General features: G+C 40.9%; 1 protein-coding gene across 9 annotated transcripts in view; it reads right to left on the bottom strand.

Annotated features, from left to right (window-relative positions):
* Positions 1 to 18,155, bottom strand: part of GAS2 (growth arrest specific 2) — a 103,309-nt gene that overhangs the window by 68,268 nt on the left and 16,886 nt on the right. For 2 of the 9 annotated variants that reach the window (XM_085579889.1, XM_085579890.1), the window contains exons 1-2: positions 16,507 to 16,731; positions 7,449 to 7,607 (exon numbers count right to left, since the gene is read on the bottom strand). In XM_085579889.1, the coding sequence (XP_085436015.1) occupies positions 7,449 to 7,590 (142 nt within the window). In that variant the 5' untranslated portion in view covers positions 7,591 to 7,607; positions 16,507 to 16,731. Of the gene's footprint in view, positions 1 to 7,448; positions 7,608 to 16,195; positions 16,426 to 16,506; positions 16,732 to 17,860; positions 18,143 to 18,155 lie in introns of those variants that run through there. The other 7 variants (XM_085579883.1, XM_021528539.4, XM_085579891.1 and 4 more) reach the window with 5 other exon arrangements.

The raw sequence follows: 18,155 nt of genomic DNA, 5'->3' as shown, positions 1-18,155 counted from the left end.
AGTTGATTTTGTAACAGAAGTAGAAAAACATGTCAAAAAGGAAAGTATTTTTAGCTGACTCTTAAATATTGATCCTGCAAGGAAATAGACAAGATAGTGACTGCAATGCTCCTGTGAATGTTCTTTTTCAGAAGTAAAGTTAGGTACATAACAAAATAATGGAGAGTAAAATTTTATGTCATACAACCACTTGCCACATGGATCAAAACTTTCACTAAAAGAAGAAAACTGAAACACACTGCTTTTAAATTATGTAAATTCATATATCATGCTATATGACAGTGCTTCAGCTGCCAGGAACCATCCTCTCTTCTACAGCAGGCCTTCCATAACACACAACCTTACATAACAGTGTAATTACATCCCCCTGGAAGAGGGGATTATGTGTTTTTCACACTTCTACTGAAAAATTTCCCTTTACTTTGGACACTATGTTGATGAGCTGCTGTGTTTTTTCAGCCCCTTTAACTTCCACTCACATCAAGAGAATATCAAGGAATAATTCTTGCTCTTCCAGTTATGACAGAATTTTTTCCTCTCCAGTATTTAAATATACTATTTAGAAAATAATACTACAAACTCATTTTTCATAGGCTGTTACACAGCATGCATTAGCAAAAATAATCTAATGTGCCAAAAAAGAAAAAAGAAGAATATTTAAAAACTGAAGTGAGACTGGTTCCTCATCCCATCCACATCCACTCCTGCTTCCATGAGATGTCTGGAAACTGAAAATATTAATCAGTTTAGAACAGGTTCACTGCAACTTTTTGTCAAACAAAATAGGAAAAGTAAAGCTTTCCCATATCTTTTTACTAAGAAGAGAGGGGGGAAAAATAACATTAAAAGTAACAAAAATGAAGTATATACATTAGTACTGAACATCTTGCTGATGCATTGTAACCTGATACTCCATGTCACAATACTGAAGATAGCAGCACTATAAAGTAATATGATTTAAAAATGCTATAGGAAAGCTGATTTCTCTAGGCCCTTGTCTGAAAGCTTTGAGATACTAAAGTATCTTTTGGGCAAAACCAAAAATATTAGTCTTTTCAGTTTGGTAAGTTAAGATAAAAACAATAAAGATTATTGCAGCAAACCATCCTCAGATACAGCACACTTCTGGTTTTCACTGAAGCTAATTTTTTTTCTAACATTTTTTACTTCAGAAATATCTTTTTAACATGAAGATTTCCTTTTTTTTAGTCCCACTTAATTCTATTTGCCATGTAGCCCACTTTATAGCTCCTGTATGCATAAGTGACTTCTCCAGGGCAAAAAGCATGAGTAGCACTGCAGACATGCAGAGTTATCTTATGCCTAACTGATAATATTTCTGCCATATCTCCAGATTAAATGAAGCCAGGAATTAAACTATAATAGCCCAGACATAAAGAAGCTGAACAGCTCAGCATCTCAGAATACTTTGCCACCGTTCTAGCCTACATAATTTCCCATTTGCCCCATCAGCATTTTTATAAAATGCTCTGAAGTCACTAGAAAGCTAAGTTTTAAAAATAACTGCTTGAGTATTACATCTTATAATACACTCCTCTTCAAAAAAATTATTTCAAGTATCTTTAACAGACTAAAAATTTTTATTTTGATTTGCAACTCACAAAGATAATTTAAAAAACCCACACATTCTACATATCTCTTCAGTCCTATGATTTATAGATGTATCATTTTATTAAAAAATTGGTTATCTTCTGCTATTTAACAATATATTTATATTATTTTAAGTGCTGAATTGCATTAGCAGTTTGGTCACTGCATATCATACACTAAACTGGATTATTTGAGTTCTATTTGCCTTTATGAAATCTGAAAGAATGAGTTTTGCATTGAACATCTGTCTCCAATGAAAAGTATATTAGGTGTCAGCTTTCAGTTCACTGTATTTTATGGCTTCATAAGGTGGCATTTCTTTGCTAAAACAGACACGCTGACATATTTAACAGTAGAAATGTATTGATTCAAGTAAGAGTAATGTTCATAACCTGAGGAAAAAAATTGGTCCATGTATTTGTATGGAAAAAACATCAAACTCCATTAAAAATGTACAACTACCCCTATAATTACAAGAAAGCAGTTGCAATGTTTTTATAGAATGGTAATAACATTAAGTATAATAGAAAAAAAAACAACACTGAAAGTATGAGAAGAAAATCCAGGCTTTCTGAAACCTCTCAAGTGCTGCCTGCCCTCTCTCCTACCACAACCACCAGATTCCTCTTAAAAAGTTAAACAGCTGCACCTGAACACCTACCACTTGCAAACTGTGAGCAACTATCCCTAAGGTCACCCAGTCCTGGGGAACCCAATAAAATCAGATTGGAGGTCCATGAAAAAATGATGGAAGAGAGTTTATGCCTTGGGTGTGTGCCCAAGAGGTTGAAGGTCAAGTTTTTCTTACAGGTCTCAGACATCCAGAGCCTTCAGAAGAGGAGATGGACTTAAAGACCCAGGAACCCAAATCTAGTCAATTCCTACACTTAGTGCAATAAGTACAGTGTGAGACTGATTCCAGCCTCACAACTTGCTGATGGACTATTTTAATTGTATATTTCGTATAATAACACATAACTATTAGTTTGCAAATAGAAATATTTCACTGAAGTGAATCCCTGAAACATCTACAATACTGAGGCACTACTGAAACAATTGCTCCTGATCCTCTCAATTCACATAGCACATAAATGCAAGAAAACAAAATGTAATAAAAATAAAGAAAACCAAGGCAAATGACTATGCATATACAAAACTGGTTTTTTCTGACAAGACTACTCTGTTCCCTACAATAGTTGACAGTAGGAGAAATAATTTTGAAATCTTTGAGACATTATTGCTTACTTGGAATGAGACATATAAAAAATCCAAAGCCATGCTGATAATAAAGAAAATTATAAAGCAACTCAACTAAATAAGAAACTATATCAGTGCCAGTAGAATTACTGGAGGTATCAGTACTGTGAATATCTTGACACTCAGACAATTAAAATCTGTATTTCCCACTGGATCAATCTGAACAAACTATATTGAAAATATCTGTTCTGTTACAAAATGCTCTTAGGCAACACGGTGAGCAAGAACACTAAGCTGACACAGATCTAATTCAGAATCAAAGACAGAGTTTTCTTGCAGAAGACTCACCATTCTCCAACTTCAAACCGTACACCTCCTTCAACCTTTTCAATACCTAGCCTTGTCTTCAAACTTGATGCTTCTCCTAACATCCTCACCTGTTTCTTTCCTCCAAGCCTCCTTCACTTTTTCACCCAAGCAACTTTTGCATGCATCAGACAATATTCAATGTTTACATTTATCCAATTTATCAGCATCTTGCATTACCTGGCCCCTCAGCTATGAGGTTCTTAAGCCCTCTTCTGTTAAGAGGCCTCCAGACTGAAACCTTGGAACCCAACATATGCCTGAGGTGTAGTCAGTCCCATGTGCTAAATGAAGCTGGATAGAATAAAAAGAAAATATAACCCTCTGTGTGGCAGGCACATTCTTCTCTCTCTCAGGATTTTTCCCTAGAGGAGCACAGAAGAAAGAGAAAACAACTTCTATTTCTGCTCTTTGTTTTCCCATGTGGAATGTGTTTGGAGAACTGTTTACCTGGGGGTGATTGCTTGGTTGGATTCAGGTGAGGATTGTTTGAGCCTGATGGCCAATCCAACCCACCTGGGGCTGGACTCTGGTGAGAGGGTCACGAGTTGGGAGTGAGTTAAATATAGTAGTTAGAAAAAGTAGGTATGTAGTTTTACTATCTCCTTTAAATAGTATATTAATGTATTCTAATATAAAGTATAATAATATTAATGTATTATAATATAGTTATAATAAATCATTCAGCCTTCTGAACTGGAATCAGACATTTCTTCCCACCAGGTTCACCTACATTTACAATACTCTGCAGCTTGTAAATTGGGAAAAAGATTAGAGGTGTGTAAAACTGCCAAAGAGGTGACAGGGAAACCACCTCTCTGCACCTGTCCTAAATACAGGCTGGTGAGGAGGCTCACTCCTCCTCATGTCACCATTTCACTTCTGTGACACACAAAAGAAAACAAGACAACACTAGAGAGTAAAGCAGACAAGCAAATCTTTCAAATTGCCATGTTGCCTCTGCTGGAAGAGTTCTGTGGCCCAAGTGTGTTAATTCCCACATGCAGCTTGCTCAGGGTGGAACAGAACTTTTCAGTATCCACAAGAACATTCTACTAAAGTATATACACAATCTACCAAATTTGGAGTTTGTCAGAAGTGCAAGCATTCCCAAATGCTTCGTTAGCTCTATACCTAATAGAAACAAGGCTCAGGGATCATCATGACTTGCAAGTCAGCTAGACTAACACATCTCCTTAGCTTTGTCACTGCCACTCTGGGCTGAGACACCAAAGCTCAACAGAAAGAAGCAAGGACATCTATGGCTACAACCTTCCTTTCCAGCACACAAACCACAACACTGACATGTCCCACTTTGAAAATCTTCTAACGTACAATATCATATGAGTTAATCCTATCTGACACATGGATTTCATCTGCAATGTCCTTTTTCCATCCCTCAGAGTATAGACAGCTACAATCTTTTGAGCAATGGAGCTGTAAAGACAAACTATCCTCTCAGAAGCTCTGAGTCTCTCTGACATGGTTCCAAAAAATAATTAGCAAAGTGCACACAAACATACTAGTGATTACTAAACAAAAACCCCCACAACAATGTCCCTGCTAAATTAAATATGCAAAGTCTCAGAATTAAAAATTCTTCCAATGTTATTTCCCAGCTGCACTATTTATCTCACTTTTCTAATTTATCAATTGGGTAAGGTCAAATTCTAGCTATGCCTACTTTCTACCTGGTATCAAAACAGTTTATTCATACTATAAAGTGCAATATCCTGATAATGTTTTCCAGTTTGATTTTGAACCCACATCAGGCAATGCTGCTGCAAAACCATCACCATTCCAACTTCCACTAACATTGTATAGGATATAACTTCCCGCCACAAAAATCTCCTAAAAGACCATCACTTGATCAAACTACCTCAAAGAGTTTCAGCCCTGTATTTGCCTAAAATACTCATTTTTTAAAAAATGTATATTTATTTGAAAAGATTATGTGTCCTTGTTGAGTCCTAGTACAGATGAATAACAAAAATATAAATGAAACAACATGGCAAAAGTTAAATGAAATGCATATTAATTTCCTTTGAGAAAGAAAATTGAGAAATCTTATTGCATGAAAGATGCAATAAGGCCACTTACAATGAAGCCACACAAGATACAGACAGAGCAAGCTAGGATGTGGATACATACAGTATTATCTCCTCCATGTTACTTGCACATCCATGCATGTAAAGATCTACTGACCATCAATTCAAAATATATTATTTCTTCCATGTAGACAGGAAAAAACCCAAAACAAACAAAAAAAGCCTTCCATATTCTTCTATCCTTTTGGATGCTGAAAATGCATGCTGTATATTCATTTCCATTTTACTGTACAGCACATGCTTACACATACCTTCTCTATTAAAAATTTATACAAATTATGCAGTAATTAAACAAAATTTGAATTCTGAGTTAATATACTCTTATGAATAATAATTGTTTTAATTCACACTTCATTTATTTTGAATGTGAATTTTAACTTAATTGAATTATTAATTTGAATAACAATGTCTACATAGGAATTCAAAACACTCTAACAAAACACTATAATTTCAATTCATCAGCAGAAACTCTGAGAAAAAGAGAGCTTGGTGCAAGAAGGTATGGGGGAATGAATTAAGCAAATGAACTGTATACGCTGCTTAATTAAAAGAAGGTTGTGCCCATTTAGTTCTGCAGTGCAGAACTTGGCATCCATATGAAAAATCAGATATTTAATTACAGCTGGCATTTTGGAACCTCCTGCTGGTTGCTACTTTCCTGCTCAAAGAGTGACCTCATTCCTAAACTTATCACTGGGAGAACTCTGTTACAAACTGCAAGCAAGCTTCTATTTGTTTTAGAGTGGATCACTAAAACTTCATTGTTCAAAAAATTTAAACAATATATTGAATCCTTAATGGAATGTGCTGCTTCCAATTCAGAAAACAGTCAGCTGGATTACTGTCTTGTGATAATTGGAATGAAAAGTTCTGAATTTTATATTCAAAACACATTAATTTAAATGGAAGAACCATACAAAGAAGTCATTTAAAACACCTTCCATTTTTGCAGTTATGGATTCATAACTCAACTCAAGAATAGGTAGAGTCTACCTGCAAAATATTGTGTTCTATTGACATTGTCCTTATTGACCACATCTGTCATAAGTGATATTTCCTTTTCTTTCTTTTAAAGAAGAGGAAATAGAGCAATATATAATGTGCTGATGAAACACACTGGATATATTCTGTTACTGTATGATATCACTGAAATGGTTTAACTACAGCATTTGCTGTGACAAGACACTGCACATGTCTCACCAGAAGAGATTTTCAGAAAATATTTAAAAAAATTAAATAAATCCTCCAAAACCACATACAACAAATTTTCTTCCAAAATCCCATCAACGAAAGTTTCATGTAAACATAGCTTCTGACATATTTTTCTTCTCTTTATTTAATGAGAGGAATTACTGGCATGTCTCTCCCTGAGGATGAAGTATTGTCTGTCATCTATTACTTTGGAAGTATCCTCTGTATTTACAGAGATCACATAAAATACATTTTCCCCTGAGAGTTCTCTGCAAACTACATACTATTTCCTGGCTCATAGTTTCTAAATTCCACCTTCTTTAATAATTTGCACATCTCAAACTACTTTCCCTTCCTGCCAGGGACAATCTCATTTGGTCTTTTTTATATGTACCTAATTTTTTTCCTCAATTTTGGTTTGCATCCTCTTCTGACAACAAGAAACTGTGTCATCACTCACCAAGATGTGCACCAGTAAATCTCCCGGTCCCAGCTACACTAGGACAAACCCCTCAATGCTCAGGCTACCACAAGTCTTAGCATGCATTGCCTTGGGCAGCAATTATCGATTACTAGAGAAGAACTATTAAATGCTTCCTTCTGTTCAAGACAGTCACTACACCATACTCTTTAGGAGGCCTATGAATAAAAATGGAAGACACAGGTGAAGGCAGCAATTAGTATTACTCATCTTAGTGGTATAGGTACAGAAAATACATGCAAAAAAAAAAATTACAAGGAAATTTGAAAGAAAACTAAACACAGAATGTAAAATGTTCAGTTATGCTACTCACAGCAACACAATGGAGGCAAAATACACATTAGCTTTTCTGACCTTGCTAATATTGTGGTATATGATGGTAGCTACATAATCGTAACTTTATTTTTGAAACACAAAGAAATCTGAATTCCCTGCTAACAGCGTAAGGAGTTCTCACACTGCCCAGTATCTCATTCCATCTTGTTGTAGCTTACCCAGTAGGTTGGTGAGCCAGAGGGCCAAATCCTCTTTCATTGGCAGCAAGTTGGCCTCGTGTCTGCTTGCAAGCCACTGACTGTACTGATGCATGTCGGAGAGGCCAGGCCCACGTGCCTTCGGGCTCAAGGCAGTGCACATCGCTTAGCTCGTCCTCCCTGTTCAATTATGGAAAAAGAAAAAAGAAAATAAATTCTTCATTATACCAATTAAAGTCTCCTGTGCTCTGTTTTTAGACCTGTAGAAAATAATCCCAGCCAGAAAAGAATCCCCACCTCTGGAAGTGTTCAAGGCCAGGCTAGACAGGTCTTTGAGCACCCTGGTACAGTGGAAGGTGTCTCTGCCATGGCAGGGGAAGGGGCTGGAATGAGGTATCTTTAAGGTCCCTTCCAACCTGAACCATTTTGTAATTCAATAATGACAACAGCAATTGTGTGTTTAAGAGATCAGATATCAGACAAGCAGAGATGGATCTAACACATGGTGGCACAGACCAGTGACCAAAACTTTGTTTTGTTATTGGATTTTTTTTGTAAGTGATTAAATCATACAGATAAATGTTAGCTCCATTTGTACTCACCAAGCTACATGTTGCCAACACAACAAAATGTTCTGCAAGGAATTATTAAAATCAAAATAAAAGAAACATTTTGCACAAAGCTAACAACTCACTATGGTGCCTGACCCAATACCCATTCAGATTCATTGAAGAGCTTCAGAGATTTTGGATCATGCCCGGGAAAATCATGACAACAACCAAATTACATTCCTACAGCAAACTTATTTACAATTAATAAATGTTGTAACCAAATGGAAACAGTCTATTCTACAGCTTCAAAATTATTAAAGAAAAAACTACACCAAATATATTGACTCAATCGCATTATTTCTTCAGAAAGCAGCAGAACAGCCAGTGTTGGTCACTCACACTTCACAAATTCTCCTCTGCTTCAGTGACGACTTACTGAAACTTTTCAGGTGAGAAAACTAATCTTTACCACATGCTGCATTAAGTGCTGTCAGTCCCAGGAGCCACTGCTGCTAGAACCACTGAAGCTATCTCTGTGTTTGTAGGGCTAGTTCACCTCTGGCAGAAGTGTGCAAGGTTATTTTCCTCTCTGAAAGAAACTTGTAGCCATTGCAGAACTGAGCTGAAATACTTCTTTGCCTGGCAGGCTGTAGCCCACACCAACCAGCAGACACAAGGTCCTGTACAAGCAGCATTAGACAGACATTAAGTAAATGTGAGATCCATAAGGAATAGCCCTTTGCCTATTCTCAACTGACTGATCCACACCAATTGTAGTAAGACATGTCAGCTTCCTTCCATTTATGAATTTGCAAACACTCTCCCTCTGTCCTTTGCATACCTTTCATACCAGGTAAGAGGTATCTGTGACCTTAAAAACAACAGCAGAAAAAAAGAACAATTTGTAATACTATCCATTATGGCCTGAATATCAAAGATACTGAAACCAATTTCTTTGCCAAAAAAGACAATATTTACTAAATGTAATAAATAAATAAATAGCCTTTTCATAAAATTGTGCTGTGACTTATTCAAATGTATGCAATGGTATTTGGGATATCTTAATACTTGTATTAAAATACTCCAGCATTTTTTACCCTACTCTATGTAACTAAACTCCATGTTTGCAAAAAGATCTGCATAAGCTCTTTTTGACAGTACCTCACCCCAAGTCCTGAAGTTTAGCTCGCCCTTGAGATAGACACAGCATTCACTACAAATATCTCTTACTGAAATTAGACAAATAATTTTCCATTGGGGAGAAGCAAAAACATACATTAAAAAAGATTTATTCTCTTGTATAAACACATATTTCTGAATTATTAGTAGATTTTACATTTTTCTAACAAAAAAAATCTGTATGTATCAAAGTTTCTTTGAAGGCAGAGGATTTTAAAGCAGACTTAAGTGCTTAACTCATGCACAGCTCTGTTGTGAAACTGACTTTGTAAAAATGTCGGCTTGGATTTATGGCTTCCTGGTTAATTAAATTCAAATCATACCTGTTCATTTAGGGCAGGCTGCAAGGGAGGGGAGGGAGAAGACTTGGACTGTTAGCTCTGCAAAAAGCAATCTGGACTGTCACTCTCAAAATAGAGTAATTCAGACTAGAAGCTACCAATAGCTAAGGAATTTCAATGACAGTATATTTAAGGTTTCTCTAAGTTACAGAGCCACATAAATTACTCTTTCAAATCCTGCTTCATTTTGGATAGGAACAGAGGCAAGGCAGTGACACCAGTTGTCATCAAAGATTATATGGGAAACATCAAGTATCTATCACATACTTGCTTTCCAGAAGGAGTCTTCAAATAATTTTGACCACTTTCTGGGGTCTATAACCTCCACTGATACACTGAGAGCCAGAAATGAAATAAATTTTTCTCTTGAATTACCTCTGAATTACCTCTGCAATGACAGTGGTAAAATGCAAACAATTAAAAAAAAGCAAAACGAAACCATTCTTATTCCTATAATTTGTTTTTCTTTACATACAAATTGGAAAAATACAACAGAAAAAGCAACACTATTTCACTAAAGGAGCAGTTAGACCCTGCACCTCTTCACTAGGAATAATTTCACATTTCATAATGCTTTGTGGAGGGAGTTAACTGGATGACACTTGGAGGTGCCTTCCAACCCAAATGAAAATGCAGAGTAGAGAACTGGGGGAACAGGGATGTTATTTCAGTTTATCTCTAAAATACAGCATTGCTTTTAAATATATTTCATACTGACCTAACTCAGCTATCAGGCCATGTAAAGTCCCAAGAAACTTTTGAGACTCAGTCAGGGAAGAAAAGTGAGAGAACAAAGATTTTGGAGGATACAAGGGTGCTCCAGTCTCTTAGTAACTCTGGTAGTAAGAAGAAAACAGAGGAACAAGAAGGGTATTCTGAGTTTAAGGTAGTTTTCTTAAGACACATCCTCAGAATGAGAAACTGGAAAGATAAAAAACAGGTGAAAAAAGTCTCTAGAAGGTGAAAATTATTAATTCATCTCCACACTGGGACTAGGTCTGCTTGAAATAATAGCCCTGAATTAAAATAATGTATGCACATTATTGAAATAACATATGCAATATATGTATGCAATACATACATACAATAATGTATGCAGTGGGCATGCAAAGTGAGGGCTAAGGAATGAGAGAGTTAATACTGATGAAGAGCCTGAAGAATTACAGATAAATCACACACAAGCCAACCTTACCTCTGTGTAAATTTTCTTTAATTTCAAAAAAAACCCAAAATTTTTCACTTTTCCACTACTTTTCTGAAAAACTGCCCTACACTTCAGTAAAATCCATAAAATTCCTACCTTGGACTCATAAAATTAATTCTTAAAAAATTAAAACTCAGCTTTCAAGAAGCACAGTATCTCCTGTCACAAACTCCACAAGTTATACTGGAGGTCAGTTATCAAACTGCAAGCATCAGAAACTTTCAAGCTCTGAATTATCCTCCACACAAACCCACATCGCTGCCAAACTTATTAAATTCAACTTAAGCCTTCACAATACTTCAGTACTGAAGCACCCACGTTTCAAATAAAAAGTTCATGTACTTCATAAATTGTACTAGCAGATACATATTAGAACTTCATCACCCAGCAACTGGGATCCACAAAGAAGCCAAAATGTGATAGTTATGTGAAGGTGACAACAAAGGAGTACTGAGCTCCTTCAAGATCTGTTTGAAGATTCTTCCTGTGGTGAAGGCCAGGCCCTTGTTTCATCTCAGATACCTTCAAATCTCTTCCTTAAAATGTCTTAATATATTTATTTTCTAGTGAACTGATGAAAAGTTTGTTGACAATTTATCAGTGAGGAATCTGGTCAGGGGAATGGACTAACTTGCATCAGAGGTGGACAGCAGCTTTCAAGGATACATCCCTACAGCTCAAGCGAGTCTCTAGCCCCAACAACTACTTCATTCTTTCCTTCTGGCAGACAAAATATGAATGAAGTAGCCAAAAAATATTTGGTTTCCTAATCTCACTCTTTTCTAACAAAAACATCAAATCACCATATATACAGCTGTTTAAAACTAGCCAACACAAACATGTCAAATATTTTATAGAATGTTACACTTCTCTGTAAGCTGTTGAGGTTGACGTGATATGCAGAAGCATTTTCAAAACTTACCTCTAAATGCTTTAAAGCAATTGCTTCCCCTTACTATTCAGAATGTAGATGAGGAATAGCCTTTGACTACTTTTCATCCTATTTTGTTACAGTTCATATTTATGTGGCACAATCCTTTTTTCAGCCTCTCTCAATAAGAGGATGGCATCTCAAATTCTTAGCCTTATTGTCTAGATGAAGAATTCTGTGTGGGATGGTTTACAGTACACCCAGAAATGTGTATCAGATTCAACACACTAAAGGCTCCTAATTCTCTCTGCCTGCTCCTACTGAACAGTGAAGTTCTTATTCTGCTTTACAGCAGTGCATTTAGTTATCTGTTTATTGCAGTTCATTGCTTGTATTTTGCCAGCAGCATAACCTTACACTATCTGATGATTGTTATCAGTGATCATCAGGTGAAAGCAATGAGAATCAAACAAATGATCTTCTGTGTTTCTACAGGCTTTTGTTTGGGCTAACAGGTAAGAAAAAAGGAATCAAGAATGATACACTGTACTCAAAACACACAGAAGGCAAAGACTGTTTAATCTAGAAAGTAAAATTGGTGCACAATGAAGCACTCACAGATCCCCAGATTCAATTCCCGTTCCTATTCCAACCACCCTCCTTACCTGTAAAATTGTGATCATTTTCTTCAACCAAGTATAAAAAGAGAGGAAAAAAAAATATATATAAAAGCTTGCATGTATGCACAGATATACATACAAAGAAAATATATGTACTCCACCCTGCTAGATAATCATATAAACCAATACGCTTTTACTCTAAAGTACCCACCCAGCTCCAGCATACATGCAAAACAGCTTATACTGAGTAGCTGCTGGCTATGCAGTGCTCTCTGTACCACCTGAGTTTCATTATCACTTCGACCTTGTTCCCAATTACACGTGCATTAATTCTCAAACAGAAAGTGGTTTGAACCATTTCTTTCAGCTTGCTCCCACACACAATCCTTCCAGGTCAGCAGTGAAGAAGTCTTGCTGAGTCACTTGCTCTTTATGACTTAAGAATTAGCATAGAAGTCAAGTACCCAGTGAAACAAGCATTTTTCTTTGTGTTCAGTTAGAAAAGAATAAAAACAAGCTTAAAGTGTCTGTGGAGGGGAAAGAAAACCATCATAAAGCAAATGCAGAGTCCCTGCAGTGACCAATCAAATCACCTCGGATGCAAAGGTCCCACATGATGTGCCCTTTGCACAGCTGACAGGGACACTGTGCTCACACATCAGGTTTGGCCCACCCAGGCACTATTGCCCAGCAGGCAAGGTCCTGGACTGGCTCTGTGCAGTTGGCAGCCAAACCAGAGTCATCCAGGACTGAAGATATGCTGCACATGCACCAGTTCAGTGGCTCCACAAAGCTGGAATAACTGGAATAGATGTCACCACTCTGCCTCGGACCCTGTGCTCAAAGATTATTTTTCATAAATCTTATCAGAATTAAATATTCAGGCTTTAAGCTTGTGCAATGAAATCTGTTATAATATGACTGAAGAAGTATATTAGCCACCAGTTGTAGAAGAAACTAAACATCATACACACAACTGTGCAACTGCTTTACTGTCAGTGATGGAGGAAACAGACAGCAACTTAAGACAAGATCAGCAAGTTTTTCTCTGAAGGAACTGGAACTTGAGCACTAGACTGTACATTGGCTTTGACAGAGGGGTATCAGCTATAAATACAGACAATCTCCTGCTGTCTTAGAGAGAAGGTAATGCTACTGGAAAGCAGCCAGCCTGGAAGGAGAGGAGACAGAGGATCAAAAGCCAGAACAGAGCTCGAGTGTATCTGGCAAGGGTCTCTGCTGGATCTCCCTGCTAGTTCTAATGACCTCAAGCAGATGGAAAAGAACAGAACTTTTGAAATTTTACTAGAGTTTAAGTGGACTGCGTGCATCATCCACTAACTGTAACAGCAAGCTGAGGGCAAAAAAGGCATAAGATTCAGTGTTCATAAACAGATTAAGCTGCGGAACAAAATGCATAATTGTGCAAGTAGAAATGAAGCTGCACACAATTTGGGACCCATATTGCAATCACCACCTTCACATCATCAAGTGCCATTTTATAGACATGGCAGAACCAATTCACATTTTAAAACTTTGGCTTTCCTGTCTCAGTGTTGAAATATTTTTCAGTATTGGAGAGTATAACATCAGTTCACAGACTAAAGGTTACTCTTGTTTCTCCATATATATATATACATATATGTATATGCACACATATATGCAGAAACAGGGGGGGGAAGATATATGAATGCTTTCCTTTGAGAGCCACAAAAACAACTAAAAACGTTTCATTTTTTAATGTCAGAAAACTGTTCCCCATGGTGAGATCTGCTAGACAGTGGAATGACTTTCCCAAATGAAACTGTGAAAGCTCCCTTTCTTGAAACGCTAAAAATGGACTAAAAGAAGCAGTAAGAAAAAACTCAGAGACTTGCCACTCACTGTTAGATGTTACTTAGACTTTACCACCTTCATTTTTCAATTTACTACAGAAGAGTAATCACTCTCCTTTTGCCCTTTTACATACATGAAAACAAAACCAATCACTTTTAAAGTAATTATGCCACTACCTTGCGTATTTCCTCTTCCAGAGCTATTTGCAGAGCTTTCCCTGCTATAAGAAACAACAGGTCATTCTTGTCTGCATTATCATACAGGTACCTTACATGTAATCTTAACTTTGATCACTACAATAAACAAGCAGATAAAACATAAGCTGACAAATGCAGCAGCATAACTTTGTAAGGAAACTTAATTTTTCTAGCTATTTTATTAGCCTTATAAACTACACCACAATCAATTCAGCCCAAGGTTTCTGAGTTTTCCCAGATCAACTTGGAACATACTGTACATTAGGAGCAGGGGGAGGGGCACTGAAGGGGAACTACCATCTGAAACTCATTAATCAATTAGAATTTTTTATGGCTTGCATCAAAATGTGATCTACACTGATAGAGTAAGTTTTAATCACAAGAAGCCTTTGTCCTTTACATTAAATATACATTATGAGCGTGTGCAGTACTTTGAGGGGAGGATGGAGAACCTGGCACAACAGCTTACCTATACTTTCTTTATACCTGTAAGGCCCTTGGTCTGAGGCCAGACCAAAACAAAGTTAACTGTGTTTAAAAATCTGTTCTAATCATTGCAAACTTAGACATTTTCAAGACTATGCCTAGTAGAAACAATTTTATTGCCTTGATAATGTCTTCCTTACCAAAAGGAAAGCAGAAAGTCTTTCTCACACAGACAAATTGAATGTTCCTAAAGCAAAACTTTAGTAGCATTCAATATCTACTTGGTCATAAAATTATGACTTCTGGAAACTGAGCCTTATTCCTAACACTGTCCAAAACCTTTGAAGTTGATTCCTCTTTGCCTGGCTCTTACTCTATGTTTTTCTATTGTCTAAGCAAAATAGCCATTAAAAATTAGTACAAAAGAAGTTTCAACCTCCACCAGTTAGAAAATAAAATACATATTTAAACTGACATATCACATCTCAGGAGTAGAAGTGTCTCTTGCTGTAAGGACACTATGCAGGCAGTACTACAAGCTGACTTCCAATCATCAGCTTTGCTTTTAATTCTGATGTTCCATTTCTAAATCCTGTCCTGAAATTAGTATTAAGTTTAACTGAGAGGTGTAAAGTGGAGTTGAAGAGGTACTGTGGATAGTAACTGTGCCAATTTAAATAAGACTGTAGGTAAAATAAATAAAGTGACCAAATAAGTCAGCAGGAGAAAGTAAGTGGCGCCTAGAACTTGAGGATAGTATTGACTCTTCAGCACTTCATCACCTTTGTATAAGTATGACCATGGATCCAACAAGGGCAGTATAATCCTGATAGATGGCCTATGGCACCATACAGTATGAATTTAGGAATGTCCTATTTAGAAACTTCCTATTAAATCAAAATACACGTCACAAAACCGTCATAAAACTGCTACACTTGGCACAGCATCTACTTTGCAATGAAACAAAAAAAAAATACATCATGTACATGGAAAACCAATAATAATTCGTTGATTTTTCATTGCAAAGTTAGCACTGCACTGGGGAGCCCGCAGTGCATCCTCCTGGTGTCCCGGGAGCTGTACTCCCCTAGGAGCGCGCAGAGACAGCGGGCTCAGATGCCACCACTGCACCAGGATGCACGCAGCAACGCTAGATACGGACAGCAGCCTTCATTCCTTACACGTAGAACCTCAGTGAAGAAACAGAGCCTTCTTAGCAGTGAAAGAGATGGGAGATGTGAATCTAGAGCCAAACCAAGAGCTAAGCAGGGCGGCTTTTGGCACAGCAGGGTCCGGTTCCCTGCCACCGGAGGGGCGAGCGGGGAGCGCCCGGCGCCGCAGCGGGGCTCGGCCGCTCCGCGCCGCGGCTGCTGCTGCTGCAGCCCCGCAGGCGGACGCACCAACCCGCCCTCCTCCTCCTGCACTACCAGCACCCCAGGGCTGCCTAGAGAAGCCATAAAGAGAAACCAGAGGTTGGGGCCAGGGGTAAGTGCTGAGGGAGTAAGAGCCACCCCCCATCCCTTCTTGCCCGCCCCGCTCTCACCCGCCACGGCGTCCGATGTGTCCGTCCTCCTCGGGGCCCCTCCGCAGTCAGGCTGAGCTAATGGCTTTGCCATGAGTGCTGGAAGCGCTGCTCCCAGGTCTGCCCCTCGGGGCCAGGACCGAGCGAACCCCCGCAGCCCCCGGCCCTCCGCGGGATGCCCAGGGCGGCCCGCCAGCAACCCGCATCCTCACCGCGGTGAGCCCCGGGAGAACCACGCGTGGACCGCCGCCACACACCCACGCACACTCGCATTCCGCCTCCGCCATGCTTTCACACCCCCACGGTCGGAGAGCGGGAGGACAAAAACCTACCCCGAAGCCCCGCAAGTCCCCGGACCGGACAGAGGCGCAGCCACCCCCGCCGTGAGGCGCGGTGCCCGCCGCCCACCGAGCCCCGCGCTCCCCCGACGTACCGCCGCGGCCTCCCGGGCTGAGGAAGGAAGGGAACAAAAGCACCTTCTCCCACCGCCGAGCCGCCGGGCAAAGATCACCTTCCCGTTCGCTCCGGCCCCTTTCTCTTTAAACTCGAGAGCAGCCGCCGAGACACACGAAACGCCCTCAATTTAAAGGAGCCCGCGTGGCGAGCTGCGCCGCAAGGCTGACAGCGAGCCCCGCCGCGGGGCAGGCAGGGAGGCGGGCAGGGCTCCCACCTTGGCTGCGAGGGGGAGCAGGCAGGCAGGGCTCCCACCTTGGCTGCGAGGGGGAGCAGGCAGGGCTCCCACCTTGGCTGCGAGGGGGAGCAGGCAGGCAGGGCTCCCACCTTGGCTGCGAGGGGGAGCAGGCGGGCAGGGCTCCCACCTTGGCTGCGAGGGGGAGCAGGCGGGCAGGGCTCCCACCTTGGCTGCGAGGGGGAGCAGGCAGGGCTCCCACCTTGGCTGGGAGGGGGAACAGGCAGGGCTCCCACCTTGGCTGGGAGGGGGAGCAGGCAGGGCTCCCACCTTGGCTGGGAGGGGGAGCAGGCAGGCAGGGCTCCCACCTTGGCTGGGAGGGGGAGCAGGCAGGCAGGGCTCCCACCTTGGCTGCGAGGGGGAGCAGGCAGGCAGGGCTCCCACCTTGGCAGGGAGGGGGAACAGGCAGGGCTCCCACCTTGGCTGGGAGGGAACCGGCAGGGCTCCCACCTTGGCTGGAAGGGGGAGCAGGCAGGCAGGGCTCCCACCTTGGCTGCGAGGGGGAGCAGGCAGGCAGGGCTCCCACCTTGGCTGGGAGGGGGAGCAGGCAGGGCTCCCACCTTGGCTGCGAGGGGGAGCAGGCAGGCAGGGCTCCCACCTTGGCTGCGAGGGGGAGCAGGCAGGGCTCCCACCTTGGCTGCGAGGGGGAGCAGGCAGGCAGGGCTCCCACCTTGGCTGCGAGGGGGAGCAGGCAGGGCTCCCACCTTGGCTGGGAGGGAACCGGCAGGGCTCCCACCTTGGCTGGGAGGGGGAGCAGGCAGGCAGGGCCCCCGCTCTGGCTGGGGCGGGCAGAAAGGCAGGGCTCCCACCTCGGCCGGGGGGACAGGCAGGGCTCCCACCTCGCCTGGGGAAGAGGCAGGACGCCCACCTTGGCCAGGAGGGGGGAGCAGGCAGGCAGGGCTCCCACCTCGGCCGGGGGATCGGGCAGGGCTCCCACCTCGGCCCGGTGTCCCCGGGGCCGCGGCGCCGCTGCCGGGCCGCGGTCGCTGCCCGCTCACCTCGGGCGCGGCGGAGCGGGCTGGCAGCAGCCGCGCTGCCTCTCCTCCTCCTCCTCCTCCTCCTCCTCCTGTCCGCCCAGCTTGATGCTGTCTTTGGGAAACTCGGTTTTGTTTTTGCTTGGTTGGTTTAATTTTTTTTTTAATGTTTGTTTTGTTGTTGTTGTTTTGGTGGTTTTGTTTGTTTATCGTTTGTGGTTGGTGTTTTTTGTTTGTTGTTTAGTGGGTTTCTTTGCAATTCCCCCTCCCCCATCATTTCCTCCCCCCCTTTTTTTTTTTCCTTTCCCCTCTCTGACAC

Source organism: Lonchura striata, chromosome 5 (assembly GCF_050655825.1).
Source record: "Lonchura striata isolate lonStrDom1 chromosome 5, ASM5065582v1, whole genome shotgun sequence".
NCBI classification, from domain to species: Eukaryota; Metazoa; Chordata; class Aves; order Passeriformes; family Estrildidae; genus Lonchura; species Lonchura striata.
This window is presented reverse-complemented; position numbering and strand designations above follow the sequence as displayed.